Source organism: Phyllostomus hastatus, unplaced genomic scaffold, assembly GCF_019186645.2.
Source record: "Phyllostomus hastatus isolate PE091 unplaced genomic scaffold, TTU_PhHast_1.1 phas_contig_58, whole genome shotgun sequence".
Classification (NCBI taxonomy): domain Eukaryota; kingdom Metazoa; phylum Chordata; class Mammalia; order Chiroptera; family Phyllostomidae; genus Phyllostomus; species Phyllostomus hastatus.
This window is the reverse complement of record NW_025333916.1, coordinates 54,783,663-54,799,850: the sequence shown is the minus strand read 5'-3', so window position 1 is coordinate 54,799,850 and position 16,188 is coordinate 54,783,663. Positions and strand designations below refer to the sequence as shown.

Below are 16,188 nucleotides of genomic sequence, written 5' to 3'. Positions count from 1 at the left end.
CTAATCTCCCTCTAAGATGGTGAAGCCAGTGCTCTCTTTGCTTCAAGTAACTTTTATAAGGGGAGAAATTCAAATGTTCTAGGACCCTATGACTAATACCCCATTTTTCTTTGTTTTACTATCAATTTAATAAGTAATGTATACCCATTGCTTCTAAAATAAAATGCTTTCAACACATGTAATAACTCATTTGATTCTCAAAACTTGAAGACTTTTTATTCTACTTTTCGGAAGTGAGAAAGCCAGATCAGAGGTTGGCTTTTCCAAGGCCTCATTAACTGGTGAGTCAGGGACTCAAACTTCAGGAAGATGCTTCCCTTCCTACAAGTCAGCCCGCACTCTACACTCCAAGTCTACACTCTCCAAGTGCCTGATGCTTTGTTTTACAAATAATGACCCAATACATCTGTTTAAACTTCAGCTTTGCTCAACCAAAAATTGTCATCCAAGAGGTCAGGACTACACCTTTAAGTTATTATTAGTAATACCAAATAAACTTTGAAAAGACAGAAATTGGTGAGTTCTGGCGATATTTTATTTAGAAAAACAGCACTAAAGCCACAAGATTTTCAGTTTTTTTCCTTTTAAATGCCACACTAATTAGGTGTGTCCTGAATAATGAAACTATTTACACACTGCATATAAAATAAATATAAAATAACTGAAAACTTTAGTTATCCAGTGATTCATTTTGCATTCCGACTGTTCATCTTCTGTTTCATTTTTCTCTGCCTTTTATAAACCCTTTTCTTTCTTGCGTTCAGATCGACTTTTGGCTCTGGCTTCACCCACTGAATCTCTACCGGCTTCTCCTCGGCAGGCGTCATGAAAACATCTGCAGTGGGATCGTGCGGAAGAACCGTCTTTGGTTCTTTCTTTCTCAGTTTCTGCACCTCTTTAACCTGCTGTTTTTCTTTGTATTTTGCAGCTGTCATGGATCTTACAATACGCCGGTGCTAGAAACAAAACAAAAAAAAATTAGATGCTTCTGAAGTACGAATAGACATTTAATACATGGCAAGTACATTAACTTATGAACCCGATTTTCTTAATCCCAAACCATTAGAAAGAAAAGTGATTTGCAAAACTGTATGCTGCAAAACCAAAATTCAGTTTCACGGTTAACAGAACAGTAATTGCTTGACAGAATGATTTTCGCCCAGACGAGTTCTGGGACACGGTACACCGCTAACCAACAAAAACAGCTTACCATGTTCGGTGACTGGTAGTGAGGGTTCTCATACAAAGTTGGTCCTCCAAAACTTCCCTGGAAAATCTTTATGAGGTTTAAGACAAAGCGAGGTCCTATTTCTACAAGAGCAGCATCTTCTTCTATGATCTTTAATAAAAAAGAAGTATTTCATTTTGGTTTAGATATACTACCAAAAAGGTATAATGGCTATAACTTCATTTCAAATATGCCTAAAAAAACTGAAAATAAAATTAAGATGGAAGTGAAAGTACCAAACCATCAGTATTTCCTGAAATGGATTAGTTACAGGCAGTTGTCAGAGGAAATACCAAGGTTTTTCAGTGCATCCTTTTAAAATTGAGTAGCTTGAATTTGTTACAATTCATATCTTGCTTCTCATAATGCAGGATTCTTGAAAACCTGCGGTTAAAATAAATTTTCAAAAGTGCAACTACTGTAACAAAATGTATTGAAGCACAACTATAGGGAACCCTTTAAAAATTTAATCAATCCATAAGTCGTCTTTATAAACATAATTCAAAAGAAATTAAAGGTATATAAAAGTACAGTACAGGGTCAAATTGCCTTTTGAATGGCTACCCACTGAGGCAACTTCTGAACTTTGAACGCTAACACTGTTGTTCACTCCCGCACGCCTGCCCTCAGAGGTTAAGAAGGGAGTGTGTTCAACTCGCTCTGCAAGGCATCCAATATAACAACACAGGAAGAGCCCGGTGTGCTTCATATGCTGTCGGAAAGTCTGTCTTGATGTTCTCTTCCACCTCTCCCCCCTCTGCAGATTTATTATTATTATCCTGCCAAATTCCTTCTTCCAGATTTCCATAACCACCTCCCCTTCTGACTGAGTCACTGTGTGACTCATCTAAGAGTTCTCATTAAACGCCTTCTACAGAATTATGTTTTTCTAAGTCTTAACCACCCACCCCTGCCCCAGGTTGGAACCTCATAAGAGAAACTTACATTTCACTATATACTTTACAGCACCTAGCAAAATTTGGAACTCAATTACTTCATGGATCTTCAGACAATTCCATTTTTTTTTTTTTTACAAAAACTAAACATATAGTGGCACTGTTTGTCCTAAATTATTTTGAAGTGTAACTAAAAATTCATTAAAGCTTACCTGAAAGTTTCGAAACCATATCCTGTTATCCAAGACAGTGAACGTAAACACGTGGTCCACAAAGGGCTGGCTTCTGGGATGGTACCGCGGCGTGCTGAAGATCTAGTCAAAAAGAAAAAGATACGTTAGCTCCTATTCTACGATCCAACATGGTTCAATTTTAGATTACTGAGTTAAGAAAAAGTCCAAAGGAAGACACACATTTATACTATATTACCAGAAATATTTTAAGATATTTACCTGAATTAAGAGTTCTTTTAACAAAGCATAATGGGGTAATTCATCAAAAGCCTATAAAAATAAAGTGAACATATTATTTGACAATAGCAAAGTGGTTTGTTTAAAACTGTTTTTTATGTTAACTAAACTGAAGCATACAACTATATCCACGAAAAACAACCACGCAGAGGAAGAAAGTTACATTTCCTACACTAAAGGAGAAACTTACAGGGTCGAAAGACAGAAGGGGCCGAGACCCTTTCAAACAGTTTCCAGTCATCTTTAGTTCAGCGAGGGTATGAACTAGGAAAATTAGACAACAACAAAAAAAAGTTATAATTTTGGCACAGTTATCCCCCAAATTTTCAATTTTCTCATAAAATTTTAAATTGAGTCAACTTACTATTTTGAACTAGAAATTTAGCAGACGGTCCATGAGGTGAATTTGAAAGCCTAAAAAAAAATATAAAGGAAGCTTTTTCTATAAATTAGAATTTAGGATGTAGTAAATGTTTACTCCCTCTTTATAGTTAAATCACACAATAATGTGTTCATAACATTCGTATATTTTTCCTTAAAGGTTTCAGCTTCGCTGAGTTTACTTCATCCCCTGGCCCTGCCTTTCTCCAAAAAAAAAAACGCTGAAAGGCATCTGCAAGAGGTACAGAACATAAACCCACTTTAAAGAAGTTCCACCCAAATCTTAACCTTCTCTCACCACATATAGAGATCTTGTTTTTTCTTCGCTTCAAAATAGATACATTTATTGCAGTTTTTCATTTCACAAACCTAAATGGAGCAAAGTATAGAAAAATGAAGTAGGTAATGAGATCTAAAGCAACTCAATAAAAGTAATACCTACGTGTTCCCAAAAGTATTTAAGTAGATTAATGAGCTACAAAGGTCTCAATCTCGCTAACTGTATTTGGTCACAGAAAGAAAACTGTCACGTTCCTCGGAGGTGTTCTGCCCGAGGCCGACTGCACTCTCTGCCTGCTCGTTTGGGCCCCGCATTTGAAAGCGCCCAGCACCACCTCCGGCTGCGGCTGCCGGGGACCTCTCCGCCCAGTCCTCTGCACTCACGACAGAGATGAAAACAGACCGCCCAGGGATGAAGCACACCATCAACAGCCCCACGAATCTTAGGAAAACACAGTCCTTACAGAATCAAACACATCCTTTATAGCAGTTATTCTCATTTTTAACTATTCCGTTTTTTTAAGCTTAAGATCAAGAAAATTAAGGGGTATCTTCCTCATTTATACTCTCATTTCTGTGCTTTAATTTGAATTAGACTTCAGCACCTTGAAGGTTTACAAAGTCACACTTGAGAAATATACAGCAATGCAGGAATAAAGTATGTACTATTGTGGTATTCATAACTTTCTGATGTAGTATTCAGAAACTCTAAACTCTAAACCTGACAACTTAAAAAATTCGTAGGTACAATGTTTTTTTTCTTGCTGCTCTTAGAATAAACACAGCAACACTACGCTGTTTTCCAGCCCAAGCTCAGTTGCTGGAAACCCACGCCCTGCTTTACTTCTCCTGCAGTCCCGTGAAATTCCAGGACTCGCTGTTGGCCTGCCCCCCCCCCCCCCAGCAGAATGTATGCTCCACATGACAGGCGTGTTGTCCCGGAAAACACTGTCTCCACAGCACACAGAGTAATGCCATGATATAGCAGCGGTTCAAAATATGTGCTTAGTGAATCAAAGTCTAACAGCCAAAAAAAAATTATTTCAAAAATTCTTACAAGTTTTTAAAAATCTGCTTTAAAATGTAAGGTCAGTCTCTTCAACACTCTGAAAAATTTAACCTCAGTACTGCTTTGTAATACCTTAAAAGCAAGCACCACATGCATCACTTGATACTGGCAAAATGTGGGTTTTTAAAAATATTTGATGACTGTGAACCAAAAGGTCGCCAGTCTGACCCCCATCAGGGCACATGCCTGGGCTGCAGGTCTAGTCCCTGGTCAGCACACATACAAGGGGCAACTGATTTGTTTTTCTTCCTCTCTTTCTCTCTCTCCCTCTCTAAAATCAAGAAGCATGTCCTTAGGTGGGGATTAAATATATTTTTAATGAATTTTTTTATTTTATACCTGTTAATTGATCATTTTTTATGTGTACCCAAGTGTGCATTTAGCGGTATACGTTCGTGTTACACATAATGAGAAGACTGAGACAGAGTTCTTGTCCTCAGGAAACATCAATCAATATGCTTGTTGAAACAAGATAAATGTAAGAATGATCAAGAAACTATATAATCTGAAGCACCAAATTAAGATGCAGTGAGTATTACTGAAATTTAGAAGGCAGATTAGTGAAGATTTAATAAAATCTTTCATTTTTAAAAAAAGTCATTGGATAATTGACTTTTTAAAGGAAGCAGCTTTCATGTTCCATAATATTTTGTTCCTAAATAGTGTTCCCAGAATATTTTACTTTACTTTCTAAAATTACCTCATTAATCACAAATAACTTGTCTTTACGATCCATTTTAGTATCTATAAAAAGAAAAAAAGAAAAAGCAAGTAAACAAAAGATTTCCAAGCACCTTCAATCAAATCACATAGTTTCTAATTACTTTTAAAATCTTCAGTTTAAATGAGATTTTATTAACATTCAAAATGATTAGATCTGAAAACACATGACATCTTTAAAAAAATCTTGGTTCTCTTTAAATGTAAAAATATGCAGTTAAAAATAATCCTGAAGAATTATAATGACCTGAGCAGTGTTTCCTCAGAATTTACGTATTTGGTGCATCCCTTTCGAAAGTAGAAAAATCCTCACAACTGAATACCATGTTCTAGGACTCCAGTTTAAGAAACACTCAAACTAAACTTTGTAGTGATGAAAATTTAATTGTGAGTCACAGTTGCCAAAGGAAACTCGAAAAATTTGTTTTTGATTAACAAAAGAAAAAACAAAACCGACAAAAATTAAAATTCCTCTTATTAGTTTCAGAGACCTGAGATAGACAGCAGGCCCGCGTCTGCGGAACACCGATCTAAAGAGCGATGCTGTTACCTGGGGGGGGAGAACCAAAGCCACTCCCTGCACAGGCTCAGAGACAGCTCCGCCTCCACGAGGGCACCGCCCACTGCAAACTTGGTGCTGGACGTCCATCACTTTGCAGGTGGGACCCCCCCACCACTAAGAAGATTAGCCTGGCATTTAGGAGGCTGAGCCCCAACTGAGCCTCCTGAAATCCTACTCCAAGGCCATTAATTTTCAGATTAGAACAGTTTTTGTTTGTGTTTTTAATGCGGAAAGCAATACATGGCAGTCCTGAATCATTGAAAAGATAAGCCATGCATGACCTCTGAGAACATATAATGAAGGCATTTCTGGACCTTTAAGAACGTTTCAGTAATTATGACATCTGTTTAAGGAAGAGAACGCTTAATAAATCTTGCAAAGCACTTCTGACAAAATGTTAACAGGACAAATCTTAGCACCAAAAAAAACCACACTTCTGAGGAAGAGCAGTGGTTCTTTACCCCACAAGACTGGAAAACTGAAGTATGAAAGTGGAAATATATAGACAGGCAAGTTTAGAAACATCAATTTTACAGGAGGACATAAAGGCACCTGCTTTGGAATGAGGCATCAACATCCTTAAGTCTTGCATTAAATGTCTTGTTCGGAAATTTATTCCTCTGGAAGAAAAGATGAGAATCCGTTCCTTATTTTTCCACCTGCCCTGGAAAAAAATAAAATGTTAACAGAAGATTTTAAATGGCAAAGTGAACCTTGTTTGTTTAAAGATAAAGCTTCCAAGTAGCAAGCCACACCACCCTCACCTGAACCTTTAATTCGGTCAGTAGCATTCACTGACCCCAACTGCCACCCAGAAACACTCTTTGGCTTCTTTCCCTTTTTGTTTCTCTTTCCTTCAATCTCTCCAATTCCCCCTCCTGACTCTAAGGTTCTGTCTCAGCTTCTTATAGTTCTGTTCTCTCCAGGAGAGCCCTCATAATCATGCCCATAGCTTCAACCATCGGCTCTACAAAAAGGTAAAGAACTCTCTCCAGTCCTACTAACCTCAAATTCTCTAGAATACTAAACCTTAAATCTGGTAAATATCCTTGTTATTGATTTTTATGATGATATCACCATCATTTCAGTCCTCTAGGCCCTGACTCTTCCATTTGCCCTGTTCTCTCACATAAGCACTACTAAATGCTGTCAGTTTCTCGCTGCAACTACTGTTAATCCATTCCTATTCCCACTGCCCTCCTTCAGACCCGTGTATAACCTGCACCAACTGCAGGTCTCCTTCCCAGCCTCCCAGCCAGGAGCTCCTCCAATAGATATGACGAGTAGCACCAGCTTAAACTCAAAGTGCAGCTCCAATCACATCCTAACTCCCAGGATTTTCTAAACAGAAAAACAAAGTCCAAAATGACACAGCTTTAACACTGAATGCTAAAATAGACTTATATTTTCACCTCATATTATCCCAATCAACAGTACACTTTAACCAATCTGGCTCTATTTTTTAAATTTTCAGAATTTCCCAAACTTCAACACCTCTCATCAGTTTTCCCCTCTCCCTTGTATTGTTCCCTCTCATTTCTTTTTACAGTTTAATGTATTTAACAGCAAACTTACAGGAACAGCACAGAAGGCAGACAGCATGAAAAACGTACTTGTATGAAGGACAACTCAGAAAAGCACAATGAATGCATGGAATCTACTGCATGATAAAAATGCTACAAAGACCATTTAGTTGACATCAATAAGAAATTCACTTGTTTAAAAAAAGTCCAAATGCTGGCACTGTCCAGAAAAATTTAACAGGTTTATTTATACTGTTATAAAGTCAAACTGCTGAACTTGTTCATAATACTACATATCCCTGCATATATATTAAAACACTCAGAAGCAAAAATGGAAAAATGGCCAACACCTGATTTCTGTCCCCTATTTTCCACTTGCAATCATATCCTTAGGTACCTTTTGACCCCATGGAAAAAGAACAACGTTCAAAACTACCAATAACAAGATGAGGAAGAAGAGAATTTTATTTTTTTAAGAATGTTTCCCATCATAATGGATTCTTAGGCACTTTCTCCATGTATGTTGCGTGCTAGCTGGGTGTCTTTTGGCATAACTACTACACCTCTGGCATGGACAGCACACAGGTTGGTGTCTTCGTGAAGGCCAACCAGGCAGGCCTCACTTGCCTCCTGCAAAGCACCAACACTTGCACTCTGGAAGTGCAGATCTGATCTGAAGTCCTGAGCTATTTGTCACACCAGACACTAGAAGGGAAGTTTGCTAACCAGAAATTCGGTTGACTTCTGATCCAATCTAATTTCCCAAAGTGCCCCGGTGCCAGTCCTGGAATGATGAGGTTTCTTCACCCCTCCAGTAGAGGGTGCACTCCTGCAAGCGGCTTTGGCAGCCCTTCGCTCCCTTGGTGCTTTACAACAGGCTGATTGGCAGGCAGCTTGCTCTGTGGGAACCACCGCACAGAGACCTCTTTACTTACTTACCCCCTACTCCTTCGGCTGGAGTGCGGAAGCTAGAGGCGGTGCTGGCGTCAGAGAACAGAGGCGGTTGCAAATACCACTCTCATTTTTGAGTATCGAAATTCTGCCCTTCCCCTGAGATCCAGTCAAGGGCTAAGTAATTGCTTCATGATCCCTTACCCTATTATCCTCGGGTAAAAGTAATCTGTATCTTCTGCACTTCAGTAGAATTTTCCATATCGTGAGTCAGATCACTGACACTATTTCTTTCTAGGTCCTTAAGGCAAGCGTGAGAACACTAACATTTACTGGAAATCTAGATCCCTCACCAAAAGTTCGTATTTCCTTCCTCTTACTATGCAGATGAGAAAAGAGCTCGGAATCTCAGTTAATTAATAGCAAGACTAGAATTTACACTCATTTTTCACTCCTCAGAGCTACTCCCCTCCTCGTGTTTGCCAACACGTCACACAGGGTCATGCAGTTATAGCTGACTGCGTGCTACACTATCAAGTTAAGCTGGGGGGGACGCAGAAATCACTAACTCAAACGCACTCCACGTCTCCATAGTATTCCATCTAGCTTAGGAAGCTCTCAGCTGAATGAAAATTAGGTCCAAGAACTCGTGTTTACCTTTTTTTGAATAAAGACTATCAATTTACATGAATCCTTAGTTTCCTTCCAAACTCCAACATTCAGGATGAAGAAAAGAGGTCACGTTCTAGTTTTGCAATCCCAAAGCAGGGGAAACCGAACTTCGTAGAATGCCCACTTGTAAAGGTTTGGTGAACACAAATAAAACTCAAATCATCTACTCTAGCTTCCGTTATCCTTTGAGAGTTAAAAATTAAACAAGTTCAAGTCATAGTTCCAAGGACAGTACCTTTTTAACGGACCGTGTAACAGGCTTCAGGATCCCTGACTGACAGTAGTGGACTGTGACAGAACATGGGAACTAGCCACTGTTAAGGGCGATGTTCAACAGCTAAAAATAACTTTAAGGGGGTGGTGTGGGGGTAACTGTAAAACCAAACACTAGAACTGAGCACTCCGCAAGGCGATTTCCCGTGAGCCAGGTAAGAGCTCTGAAGCCCGCGCAGTCGCTCGGCTGGCCGCCTCCTAGAGACAGCCACGTGCACGAAAATTAGACGTAAACGCAGTGACCAGTCTAGCCGAGAGCTGGAAAGCAGCCTCCCCATCACCCGAGCAACTCGGCAGTCCGCGGAGCCGTGATTAGATAATCCCAAGAGAGGCGCAAGCAGCAGCGGCCTCAGGTGAAACCCGGGGATAGCACCCTGTACCTTGCAAACCGGGCCTGGGATGCGGTTTCTGTCTTCTTCCTCTGCGTCCTCTGCCTTCTCGCGCTGCTTAGCTGGCGGCCTGGCACCTTTTTCGTTCCTTTTTGGCCTCTTCGCTGGAACCGCCAGGTCCCCACGCCGTTTTCTCTTGGTGGCCGCCATCTTGCTGGGCCGCCTCCACCGTGGGCCTTCCTTCCGGCGCCGCCGCTCGCTCCCGTTTCCGGTCTCTGTTGTCCTCCTCCAGCCTTCTTCCGGTCTCGGTGGCGCTGCACGCTTGCCTCTCTAGGCGTCGGCTAGCTCTGTGGTGACGGTGGCCGAGGTGGGCCGCCGATCCGAAAAGAGTGGCGGGAGCTGTTCCGCTTGCTCCGCGTTTCCCCGAGAGCTGCCGTCCGCTTTCCCAGTGACCTGGCCGGGAAGTGTTCCTAGGCGTCCAGATCCCACGGCAAAGGTAGGGTTTCCGCGCCCTGGGCTCCCGGGACCCGTAAACAGATGCCGCCCCGGGGCGGGACTCAAGGTGGCTCTTCTGAGGACTCGGCGCCCGCCCCCTTGTTCTTTAAGAGGCGGGGTGGGGGGCGCGGGACAGCTCCGACCCGGGCCCAGTTTGGCGTGGCGACACCAGCCCCAAGGAGAGCTACCTCCTTGGTTACCTGTGAGCGCGGTTCACAGCTTGTCCTGTATCACTGTCGTCTTACTAAAGACGAGGAAACTGCTATCTCCCTGAAGTTGCAGTTAAGTGGCAGAGGTGGGGCTCCGTCCCCGGTCCGCCAGGTGCCACGTCCAGGCCCCCCACGTCGCCCCGGCGCGGTCGCCGCGCGGCCTCGCGGGCGCTGGCGGGGGTCTCACTGTGCATCCGCCCAGGTACCCGGAGCCCACGGGAGCGGGCCGGCCGCTCGGGGACCATGCCGCTCGTGCCCCAGCGGGCCCCCGAGCAGAGTGACTGCGGCTTGGTGGCCAGCCTCGACAACGTCAGGAACCTCTCCACGGTCCTGAAGGCCATTCATTTCCGGGACCATGCCACGTGTTTCGCCACCAAAAATGGAATCAAGGTGACAGTGGAAAACGCCAAGTGTGTGCAAGCGAACGCCTTTATCCAGGTGCGTAAGGGACGCCCGTAAGCCGGGGACAGAGGGTACTTCTCACCTAGGGGGGTGAGTTCCGAAGGTCTTCGACTTAGAAAACAATAGGTAATTTTTTTTTGTTCTTACAGAGATAATGGTTAAGAATAATAATGTCTAAGATTTATTAAGAGTCCAGATACTCTTGCGTTTTATATGTTTAACTCATTTAACTCTCACAGTAGTGCCAGGAGGTAGGCTCTGTTATTACTCCTATTTTACAGATGTGGAAACTGAGGAAAGGTTTAAGGGATTGGCCAACAGTCAGTGAGAGCCCAGAACATTTGTTTGCAGGTTATATGATCTTTACCACTACTGCCCTTATTAAAAAACACTTTCCTTGTATTGGTTATAATGTAATCTCTTTGTTCCTACAAAGTCATACCTGTATGGTTCAGATTTCATATATAATTCAGCATGTTTTTTAACACCTAAGGGCACAGTATGACCTCGGGGATAAAAGAAATGGGAAACTATCACTTTTGCATTACCACACTGTTTGGCTATTTTCCAAATGGCCTGTGCTGTAGGGATGGCCCCAAAAGGAGGCGGGAGAATCACATGGAGGGCAGCAGGTCCAAGAAACTAGATGAAGGGCCCTTTGCAAGCCTTTGCATGAGACCAACATCCCTGTTCCACCCTCGACTATTGAGTAGTGTTACTCTAATGGATGAGCGTAGAAAAAGCTTAAGGTGTGTTGATTGACCATCAGAAATTACTTTCATGGGGTTAGTATAATGTGTTTTTTTTTAACATACAAAATGAAATCTAGAACCTTTTGTGTTAAGTTTCATTCTTCAATATACTTATTTTTTTTTCATGTTTACTTTTTTCTACAGGCTGGAATATTTCAAGAGTTTAAAGTTCAGGAAGAGCCTGTTACTTTTCGAATTAATTTAACTGTCCTTTTAGACTGTTTATCTATTTTTGGATCAAATCCTGTGCCAGGTGAACCATTTTATTATTATAATGACATGAAAACATTTTCCAGAGTGATCAGTAAAAGAAAAGTTATTAGAGTATAAGTAATAGAAACATTTGTGTAGAAAATGAATTGCAAAATCATTTTTCCATGGTTACAGTCATGGATTCTGACTTTATACAGTATTGAAAGGTGCTTGTGGTTCCCTTTATTTTTGCAAAAGTGTTTACATTCATCTCTTTTTAACTTACAAAGCTTTTAAATTTGAACTGACCAAAAGAAGACTGAACATGTCTTAAATATCTTTAACATTGTGGAAATATGTTTTGGTTGCTTCTTTTTCCTAACAGGTCCATAATTACAGGTAGTGGTAGAGAGAAAGGGAAACCAGTTCTCCTAACTCCCCTAGTTTACTGCATCCAAAAAATTATTTTCTTTTCTATTTTTGGATAAATTATGTCTATTTTTCTAAATGCTTTCCTATAAAATATGTATATATTTTATTTTCTTAAGGATGTTTTAGAAATCAGGAATTTGGTTGCTGTGGGTATAAAACTACAAGGAATTCCCAGAATATTATTTCACAGGAAAGGAATATGAGATTAGCTAGGGAAACTTTAGTTATGATTCTCTAGAAAATACATTTTAATATTATATGGACAATTCCATTAGTACTAATTATACATTTTCCAATGCAGCTGGTTTTTCGTAATAGCATCCGCCTCCCCCACTCCCTCACCGTCTCTCCATCCTTCAGGGAGGGAGGGGGCTGGAGTGTCCTGTCACATTCCTCCCTCTGTCTGGTGGTTTGCAGTGTTAAAACCCTAACCACCACTAACCGTTCCCCCTTTATCTCCCCCTCGATCCTAAAATTTGGGGAAAAGTGAAGAACGTCTCCCAGTAAGAAAGACCCGAAGGACCCTTCCCGTGAGTACACTGACACGACAGTGCAGGCAGTGTCAGAGCCATCCGCGGCCGCCCAGACGGGGCCTCCAAGAAAGGGCCGCCCCCGCTGCAGCAGCTCAGCGACCCGCAGCGTCGGGCGCGTAGCCCCTCCATCCTGCACGTTGTGTGTACGCATGATCGATAAGGGTTTTTTGGTTTTTGTTGTTGTTTTTTCTTGAAGTGTTTTGGCAAGCCGGAAAACGATTTCCGGGTCACGTTACATTTCGTTCCCACTTTTCTTGCAGTTAGTTTTGGAGTTGTCTACGTAAAGCCGTCATCAGGGAAGATGTGATCCCTTGTGAAAAGAGGGAGACATACATATGTGCTAGAAATTGGGCGGAATTCAAGTATTCTTGGGGAGTTTTATGTATCATCTGAGGGTAAGCCCAACCCAGAGCTATACAGCGAAGTCCAAAGTATGATGTATTTCCACTGCAGGGAATTTAACGGCGCTGCGCATGTGCTACCAAGGTTACGGCTACCCGCTGATGCTCTTTCTGGAGGAAGGAGGAGTGGTGACGGTCTGTAAAATCAGTACTCAGGAGCCCGAGGAGACTCTGGATTTCGATTTCTGCAGCACCAACGTTGTCAATAAAATTATTCTGCAGTCAGAGGGGCTCCGTGAAGCGTTTTCCGAATTGGATATGACCAGCGAGGTCCTGCAGATCACCATGTCCCCTGACAAGCCTTACTTCAGGTACCGAAGGCAGTGCGCTGGTCGCCGACTCGGCTCCCTCCATCTCTGTATTTATGCATTTGCTGAGGATGCACGGCTTTCGTCATTGCCCACGTTCCTAGAATTTTCAGGACTCTGGAGAGCTTTTACTCATATCTCACACTTTTATCGATCAGGACACTTAAGACCCAGGAAGAGTAATTCACTGGCTAACAGCTTCATAGTTAGGTAGTGTTGGTTTCTGGAGGAGTAGCGCAGGCTCCTAACTCATAAACTAGGGGTCCTTGACTGCTGTACTAGTTAAACTGTTACAGACCCAGTTACAGCATGACGGACACTGGGCTTAAACTTCAGAAAAAGTGTTCGTATTATACGGTACCTCTTTTCTTTCCTTTTGAGCTAGTACAGGATGTAACAGGAAGCAGCTGTTTTCCATCCACAGCTCATTCACTGAGTGTCTACTGATGGTCTCCCCTGTGCGTATCTACTCTGTTTGGCACTGTGAGAAAGAGCAGCTTGAAATCAAGGGGAAGGGGAAGTATGTGAAACAGCATAGAGAGACAAAATTGCATGACATTAAGTACTGAAATAGCATACATACACAGATACTTAGAGAAGCAACATATGAGCACTTAGCAAGGGTCGGCGGAGGTGAGCGTCCCAAGGGAGGGCAGCGCTCAGCGGGAATCCAGTATCGGCAGCTCGCAAGCTGCCCCTGATATTTTGACCCCACAAATTAGGAAATGGCAAGATTCTTGGGGTTAGAATCAATTTAGAGAGAGGATTTAAATATTGCTTCTCTTTTGAAATATTTCAGAATATTAATGAGTAAAGTGTTCTTTAATATATCTACTTTAGAAGAACTGAAGGCCCTTCCCGTGGCATTAGGCAGTTAAAAATTTGGTTCAAGGTCTGTTAAAATGTTAACCAAAATGGAAATTAGTGGCACCCCCTTAAACAGTGATATGAATGAAAGTTCTGGCACTTTAGCAGCATCTCAGAGGACCCCCACTGAGGGCTGTCCCGCAGCATGGCTGGCTGGCTGGCTCGTGGGTACCTTTCGCCTCCACTGTGGGAAATGACCTGGTGGCAGGGAAAGGGGAGTTGGGATTTTTTCCTGGGCTTGTTAAATCTGAGGTGCCGGTGATGCCAGAAAGTGGTTGGATATATAGATACAGAGCTCAGGAGATCGGTCTAGACCGGAAATTTAAATTTGGGGGCCATCGTCATGGCTGGGTGGGGACAAGAGGACCCAGAGAAAAGGTTCCATTGGAAGAGAGAAAAGCTGGGTCCGGGGGAAAGCCGGCACCCGGGCCTTCTGTCGTGCTCGCCCCGTGCAAACGGCGGTAGTGAGGAAAGCTATAAGCCAGCCTGAGGAGCAGCCTGAGACACAGAGAAGCCGTCGCTGCCTGGGGTGGCAGTGAGGGTGGGGAACAGGACCCCCATCGGGGTCTTCTGTCACTCCAGCTCGCTCTCCCCTGCACAGTTCTGATGTGAGGATGAGGGGAGGCCAGTATCAGAGCAGGGTTAAGGTAATGAAATCGAGGCACACACCTGGATGCTCTGAGACTGGTGTTTCTCAACGCTGCTTACTGGTTGTAGCTCCCCTGTACCCCACAGCACCCTGTGGGGTCTGTGTCAGGGCGATTGCTACAGTGAATTGTCGACATTTGTTCACATACCTGTTTCACTCACTAAAATGAGTTTCTTACAGAAGTGCTCTCTTTATTTGGGTTCTAATGTGGCTTCTTATTGCTGGAATGAGTAAACGACTTCCTCATTTTCTGCTGTAGGTTGTCTACTTTTGGGAACGCAGGAAGCTCCCACCTTGACTATCCCAAAGACTCTGATTTGATGGAATCATTCCACTGTAATCAGACCCAGGTCAACAGGTCAGTTCTTAGTGCAGAGCTTACCATTGGTGATGAGGTTAAATACCAGATTTTTAATAACTTTTTAAAACTTTCAATCTGTTGATGAAAGTGTAGCATTTTTAAAAGTTAATAGTGGGATGCTGGGTTTACTTGAGGATTTGGGGTTATGATGGATAAGTTTTTTTTTTAATGAAGAAAAATATTAGCAACTTGGACAAGGATGAGACTTTATCCGTGTATTTGCTACCTGGTAGCTCTTGGCTCATGTCCTTTCCGTGGAGCCACGAGCACTGCGGGAAGTGCGTCCAAATAACCGCTGCTTCCCTGCGCTCCCGCAGGTACAAGATCTCGCTGCTGAAACCCTCTACAAAGGCGCTGGTCCTGTCCTGCAAGGTGTCTGTCCGCACGGACGACCGGGGGTTCCTCTCGCTGCAGTACATGATCAGGAACGAGGACGGGCAGGTCTGTTTTGTGGAGTACTACTGCTGCCCTGACGAGGAGCTCCCCGAGTCCGAGCCTTGAGGACGACCCGGCACTGTGGCGTGTGCTGCGTTCGCAGCGGGTCATGTGCTCGCTCTCCGTGGTTCCGTGCTGGGCTCCCAAAGGGCCGGGGCCCGGGAGGGACAGGCGCCTGTGCCCCCAGGTCACCGCGTGTTTTGTCACAGAGTCACAGATTGTCCCGTTCCGGGCCGTCCTGTGGTTCTGTCTTTGGGCTCCTGGGGATTATATGAGCCAAGATGAATAAATTCTATGTATTTGTTCTATTTAAGTAGGACATTTCAGAAGTCTGGAAATTTAAAATTTGATGGAGCCATATATGAAATGTTCTTTTATTTATTTACTGTTAGAAAAACCAAAGGCATGGTATTGCTTATTAGTTTGAATAATGCAAAATACATTGTTTAAAAAAAAGATTTTATTTATGTATTTTTAGAGAGGGGAGAGGAGGGAGAAAAGGAGGGAGAGGAACACGGATGTGAGAGAGACATCGGTCAGTTGCCTCTCGTGTGCACCCTGACCAGGGACCGAATCCGCAGTTCAAGGACGTGCCCTGACTGAAAAATAGAACCAGCAACCTCTTGCTTTGCGGGACGGTGGCCGACCAACTGAGCCACACTGGTCAGGGCTTTCTTTTAAATTAGGAAATACACATTTTATTTCTCTTTTTAAATATGAGGCATTTTTATTGAGATATAATTGACATGTAGCATTATATTAGTTTCAAGTGTACGACGTGACTCAGTAGAGAATGTATCTTACAGCAGTGATTCTTACAGCGTTGCACCCAGACCGACACCATCAGCATCACCTAGAC

At 42.9% G+C, this 16,188-nt stretch overlaps 2 protein-coding genes across 2 annotated transcripts; one reads left to right on the top strand and one right to left on the bottom strand.

Annotated features, from left to right (window-relative positions):
* Window positions 1-513: 513 nt before the first annotated feature.
* On the bottom strand, window positions 514-9,630 carry BRIX1 (biogenesis of ribosomes BRX1). Its single transcript, XM_045848297.1, has 10 exons — window positions 9,345-9,630; window positions 6,158-6,269; window positions 5,024-5,067; window positions 3,274-3,344; window positions 2,959-3,008; window positions 2,785-2,858; window positions 2,577-2,627; window positions 2,337-2,438; window positions 1,211-1,339; window positions 514-956 (listed from the first exon to the last, which is right to left on the bottom strand). The coding sequence occupies exons 1-10, from the start codon at window positions 9,501-9,503 to the stop codon at window positions 687-689; spliced, it is 1,062 nt and encodes a 353-aa protein (XP_045704253.1). The 5' UTR covers window positions 9,504-9,630; the 3' UTR covers window positions 514-686.
* A 23-nt stretch (window positions 9,631-9,653) lies between these two features.
* Window positions 9,654-15,890, top strand: RAD1 (RAD1 checkpoint DNA exonuclease). The gene is made up of 6 exons (XM_045848298.1): window positions 9,654-9,789; window positions 10,200-10,435; window positions 11,296-11,404; window positions 12,762-13,020; window positions 14,793-14,891; window positions 15,212-15,890. The coding sequence occupies exons 2-6, from the start codon at window positions 10,241-10,243 to the stop codon at window positions 15,393-15,395; spliced, it is 846 nt and encodes a 281-aa protein (XP_045704254.1). The 5' UTR covers window positions 9,654-9,789; window positions 10,200-10,240; the 3' UTR covers window positions 15,396-15,890.
* The last annotated feature ends 298 nt before the right edge of the window (window positions 15,891-16,188 follow it).

What these genes read in the sequence shown, in the direction of transcription:
- RAD1 (XM_045848298.1), top strand. Translation starts at nt 10,241, where the DNA reads ATGCCGCTCGTGCCCCAGCGGGCCCCCGAGCAGAGTGACTGCGGCTTG. An exon ending in AAGCGAACGCCTTTATCCAG is followed by an intron (nt 10,436 to 11,295) that starts GTGCGTAAGGGA and finishes TTTTTTCTACAG; the next exon opens with GCTGGAATATTTCAAGAGTT. An exon ending in TGGATCAAATCCTGTGCCAG is followed by an intron (nt 11,405 to 12,761) that starts GTGAACCATTTT and finishes TTTCCACTGCAG; the next exon opens with GGAATTTAACGGCGCTGCGC.
- BRIX1 (XM_045848297.1), bottom strand. Translation starts at nt 9,503, where the DNA reads ATGGCGGCCACCAAGAGAAAACGGCGTGGGGACCTGGCGGTTCCAGCG. An exon ending in GATGCCTCATTCCAAAGCAG is followed by an intron (nt 5,068 to 6,157) that starts GTGCCTTTATGT and finishes TTCTTTTTATAG; the next exon opens with ATACTAAAATGGATCGTAAA. An exon ending in AGTTATTTGTGATTAATGAG is followed by an intron (nt 3,345 to 5,023) that starts GTAATTTTAGAA and finishes TGCTCCATTTAG; the next exon opens with GTTTGTGAAATGAAAAACTG.